The sequence below is a fragment of the Ooceraea biroi genome, unplaced genomic scaffold (genome assembly GCF_003672135.1).
Source record: "Ooceraea biroi isolate clonal line C1 unplaced genomic scaffold, Obir_v5.4 UnassembledTig6, whole genome shotgun sequence".
NCBI classification, from domain to species: domain Eukaryota; kingdom Metazoa; phylum Arthropoda; class Insecta; order Hymenoptera; family Formicidae; genus Ooceraea; species Ooceraea biroi.
Window position 1 is genome coordinate 7984 of NW_020825155.1, and position 5906 is coordinate 13889.

The following is a 5906-nucleotide window of genomic DNA, read 5'->3' on the forward strand; positions in this document are numbered from 1 at the left end:
CTAATAATATTCGTACGCGTTGCAGGATCAACAAATTGAGCTGAGCTCAGAAACTTACCGTCAGTGCATCCAATGGTACCACATTTATGGAGTGAGACGGACAACCACCTTTGAAAGTGCCACTAGCCAGTTTATAGTGCACCAAGATAATACATATACTTTTGTGTATTTAGGCGTAAGGAAACGGCGGATCAACCCGAAACCTTGCCCTAAGGCATTTTTCAATTGAATGTGTTTTTATGTGTCCCACACACCGTCATTTCAGTTCTCGGAGGAACTGTCCAGGAATAATTACTTATTTACACAGAGCCTCTCTTGTACATTGTATGAGAACAGTGTTATGTTACAAGTCAGCTAATAGCATATTTTTGTGTGACACTTGCTACAAAAATAACGAGAAGATATATTATAAACAGAATGTCTCACGGTTACTAAAACATGATATGGTAATTGGAAGCCGTCAAGTTATTTTCGAATGCACATTTTGTGGAAAGAGTTTACTAATTTATAATCCATTTTATAATTGTGCAGATTGTTACCATACATATGAATTGTTAACAGAATATTTGGAAATTCATGATAAGGATATTTTTGAATTACACGATCCAACACTTATTCGTATATACAACAACGAAGTTAGATTAATTTCGTTAACACGAACATAAATTTTGATTCAATGAAGTTAATTTACCATCAATGGATAATTAACCATTTTCAGGAAAACACTTCTTGCATACAGGATAATTATAGCATTAAAATGCATTGAAGCAATAGACACCTCTGTTGCAACTTTTACTTGACAAAGAATTAGTTCAAATTCTGAACAGCTCAAACCCTACTCTAATAACAATAGAGTTCCGTAGAAATGCTAATTTTCCTTAATTGATTAAACTTTGTAAAGGGAAAAATAGCATTAGACATAAATACATGTCATCATTAATATAAGAAATAATTTTAAGGCTATATAATGAATAATCATGCGCAGTCTAGTAAGACTTTAGACCCGCTAGTTTTAAATCATGCAAAATGCATAGTTAATATTAAGGTTGTACATCGATTAACACGACATTTATATTGTATGTCCTGTTTTAGTAAGAAAAGCAATACTAGTAATTTTGAAATTATTATTACGCATTACATTGCCAGCGGGACCGTAGATTTAGGAACCTGCGTAAGTTGCAACGAGCAACGTTTTCAGAAACGACCCATGAGTTATTGTATACATTGCAAGAGTATTTATAGAGAACTTTTGGGACATGACAACTTAAATAGGATTGGTATGTCAAACACAGATTTTTTGTATAACACATACACGAAAAACTTTGAATATATAAAACCTAAGTCGGAATAATAAAATAATTATAATGGCGGAAGTTAATTTGGTTAAATGTGTACGAGTTTATCGAGTTCTGAATGAACAAGATCGGAAATATTATGCGTATTTTGTTGGCACAATCAAATATTTTTACCCAGCATTAATATTGAAACTTCGGTTGGCCCTATGGAAGGAATATTCCAGACACTACATTATTTTACAAATTGTTTTAATACAATGATTTTCCGATGTGCCATGTGTAACAATAAATTATCCGATATTGTTATGATAGATCAATGTGAAAGATGTTACTTAAAATTTAGGAATTTAAGAACACGAGGCCAATTACAAGATTCAGATTTGTTAACTACTTGTTTCATTTATAATTTGGAAAATAATGAGCTAACACACTCATGCGTATCAGGTTGAAAGCATGTGGTAACACCAAACGAATTATTGGCAATATTTATTAAGCTGAATGATTGTAACATTGTCCATAGAACAATGAAGCCGTTATCAGGAATTATGTTATTCGTATTAATCCCCACAACCTATGGACTCATTGGATTCGATTGTGGAGGTCAGCATTTAAATGTAACCACAGTATCATTGCTAGGTGTCAGAGACTGTGAACTTAAGCACCAATCGTTAAATACATCTGACACACACATTCAGTTACTACAACTTGCGGAATACAATTACGTGGAAGTGATACAGTGCAAAGTTGAAATATCGCGAGTGATACAGTACTGTGGAATGCATTCGCATATATCAGCTGTAGCCAATGCACGACTAGAGTACCTACAGGAAGTTTCCAGAGTCAAGTGCTACCACGCTTTTCAGGAAGGGACCTTCTCCATAGGACTGGGAGGGATCGTCACCAAACTGAAGCCTAATACTACCACCGTTCACAGCATCCTGCTTGCCGGAACGATAAACCATGATGGAACCTGCAAGGGTACACAATTCTCCGACCCTTACGGGACTTGGCACAACGTCGTAGTAGATGGAACTGTACGGATATCATTAAAGTCATCCTATGTTCCTGTGCACCTAAATTCTGGAAAAGTAATGCTAAGATCAGGAACTGTCTGCACACTGAGCGACGGTTTTTGCATCGATTTTGACGATGGATATTCATATTGGAAACCGATGCCCACATCGTCTTGCAATTTCCACCAGTACAACGTACTGTATGAAGGAACGGCAGTTAAAATGAATGGAATAATGGATACCATTCATCAGACTATTTATACTCTTGTCAGTCAGGATACAACTTTGCCTTGACAGCAGGAGGAAGTCAAGCCGTGTGTGGATACACCCTACTCACCACGGAGCATCCTAAACTATTTATCTTGGAGGCAGAAAAGGGAAACACCTTCGCGGAGCGAAGAGACATCCCTGTGGAGAACCTCGATATTTTCACCTACGTCAACTCTAAATTCGTGTACGTAGAAAAACATATACGACATCAGATGACATCGTTGTATCGTGACGTTATTCAACAACGTTGCGAGCTGGAAAAGGAAGTGTTAAAAAACACACTGTCCTTCGCTACTCTTCAGCCAGACGAATTCGCTTATCGGCTCATGAAAGGACCAGGTTACATGGCCGTCACTGCAGGGGAAGCCGTTCATGTCATCAAGTGTATACCAGTGGACGTCATCGTACGCCGCACTAAGGAATGTTATATTGAGCTACCGGTTACAGTACGCAACACTTCCCTCTTTATCACACCAAAATCACACGTGTTGACCAAGATGGGAACCATACGAGAGTGTAGCTACGAATTGCCAACCCTTTATCGAATTGAGGATACATGGATTGAACTTATTCCGGAGCCACGTGTTCGCAGAACATCGTTGCAGCAGTTACAACCTATGACAAGTATGTCATGGAATTATTTAACGCCGGGACCACTAGCTTCCAGCGGAATATATTCCCAGGCGGATCTTGATAAAATCAGGGATCATATAATGTTCCCTGCTGAAAAGCCAGCGTTACTTAACAGCATGGCTCGTGGAATCACCGGACACGTCATGCCTGACGATACCATGTCCATTTACAACTTATTGGATGAAGCATCATTAAACAAAATTGCTGAGTCAACTGCCAAACGGATCTGGGGCGGATTCATCACATTTGGATCAGCCACAGCAGGAGTTTTTGGAGTATTATTAGTAGTACGACTAATCAAGCTAGCCATCGACACGATGATACATGGTTATGCTCTACATTCAGCCTACGGATGCAGTCTGTACGTGCTAGGAGCTATCTGGAGCTCCTTGACTCATCTGCTACTCTATTTGGCCAGAGGTACAGCCAAACGCAGCCACACGGATGGACGAGCAGATCCCGAGGAACAACGATCATCGGAACCTGTGGAACCAGTATTATCGCAGTCTTTGTCGCAGAACAACCCTAGCAATCAGTCAACTTCGCCGCAGGTGACTGACAGTGAAACCATTGTATACACAGACTTACAAAAACGTTTGCGTGAATATTAGAACCATTTCCTCGATTGCATCGGAAATGTTCTTAAATAAGGGGGGGGATGTGACGTCCTGACGTCCACCTCACACCCATTTTTAATTTTTTTTTATTTGCAACATTAATTATTAATGTATAACCGCTGATAGTTATTTTTGAGCGCCATTGATACTTATCATTTTGCTTCACTACTTATTATTAACCACAGGCTTACGTACAGTAGTCTGTTATTAGTCTAACCAAGAATATTATTTACTTGCAACCTAACCGACACATTTATTATGTTAAAAGCTTTAGCTTGATACTAGTTTTAATATAAAAATATATGAAGTAATATATTAACATATATAAAGGGAAAAGAAAATATTAAAAGGACAAAAACAATATATATGTATAACTTAGTTATTATGCTTTATGATAGATTTATTTAATTAATTTAGTCACGTATATATATATATATATATATATTTTCTGAAACATAAAAACATACATAAAATCAGTAAAATATATAAAAACAGTTTTATATACTCTAGCAGTTAAATAAAATAATTTTGAAACATTTATCATTAATAATTTGATAGATTTATAATATAATATTACGAGATTGATAATATTTAAGATCGTTTGAACTGTAATACCATGAAGGTTTTTATAGGTGTAGCAAAACCATTGAGCTACTTAATATTGTTTATTATATAAAAAGTATTAATGTTAGTTGTAATAATTGAAAGAATTAATTTAAAAATATATCTTATTATATGGTTATATAGCCATTGATAAGTATTACAAATTTGGCTTAATACATTTGGGTTCTTGACAGGAGAAAATATTTAATTATTTTTAATAACAAAGAAACAAATTGATTTGAAATGGATTTTATTATACTATAGTAAAGTCCTTTGCAAGTAGGTAATTTTCGTTAAAACCAATAGGGTCGGTTATTATATAAAAACGGGAAAAATCAATTAGTTATTTAAGACAAGAGTAAAAATAATGCCGGCGGAATTGAGTTTTATTAAGTGACGGTGTAGCTTTGATAGTTATTATAATTTACGGAGACATTTGGTGTTGATTGTTGTACAAGGTCATAAGTTGTTATTAATAACAATTAAAGGAGTAAATTTTGGAATTAATTTTATTATACAATGAAATAGTTTTGTGAGTGTAGTAAATTGTATTACCACATTTGAAGTGATTTATCGTATAGAAAAATTAATATTATTTTTATAACATAAAAGGAGAAACATTTTATAAGTAAAAGAATGTAGAATATTTGTCTACAATCTTAGTCAAAAAGAAGTACGTATTTAAATTTACGAAATTGCAATAAAATTTTACTAAATTTTTTGGGTCTAAAATTTGAACCGTAAGGAAATAATTTGTTATAATTATATTGAAGCATCTAGGTCATAAGAGAAACTAATAGGGACCTCAGATTTTGAAAATAATCATTTTTACGGAAGTGACCAACAACTTTTGGGAATCATCATTTTTAGCTAGGCTGATGGTACCTGTGATGAAATTTTTCTTATCGCACCACGGGATCATTGAGAAACCACAAAATTGCAAAGTCACTATTTGTTAAACAAATCAGCGTTATTTTTCAATATTTATAGTGTAGAAAGTTTTAATGAAATATTAATAGTTTAGAAGTTACAAAGTTAAAAACAATTAAAGTGAAAATCAATTAGTGAACAATTTAATATAAAAGGAAATAAGTTGTTTAACCCAAAAATATTAAAAAAGAATAAATCGTTAATTAATTATGAATAAAAGTATATTACACATGGTATTACATTCATAGTAAGGATTATTGAATTTATTAATGGAATATTTGTTACAACTTATTTCCTTTTTATATTAAATTGTTCACCTAATTGATTTTCACTTTAATTGTTTTTAACTTTGTAATTTCTAAACTATAATATTCATTAAAACTTTCTACATATAAATATTGAAAAATAACGCTGATTTGTTTAACAAATAGTGACTTTGCAATTTTGGTGGTTTCTCAATGATCCCGTGGTGCGATAAGAAAAAAATTTCATCACAGGTACCATCAGCCTAGCTAAAAATGATGATTCCCAAAAGTTGTTGGTCA

General features: G+C 33.9%; 1 protein-coding gene across 1 annotated transcript; it reads left to right on the plus strand.

Annotated features, from left to right (window-relative positions):
• Positions 1 to 2598: 2598 nt before the first annotated feature.
• LOC113563527 lies at positions 2599 to 3939 on the plus strand. Its single transcript, XM_026975185.1, has one exon. It carries the CDS (start codon positions 2791 to 2793, stop codon positions 3820 to 3822), a length of 1032 nt encoding a protein of 343 aa, XP_026830986.1. The 5' UTR covers positions 2599 to 2790; the 3' UTR covers positions 3823 to 3939.
• Positions 3940 to 5906: the final 1967 nt, after the last annotated feature.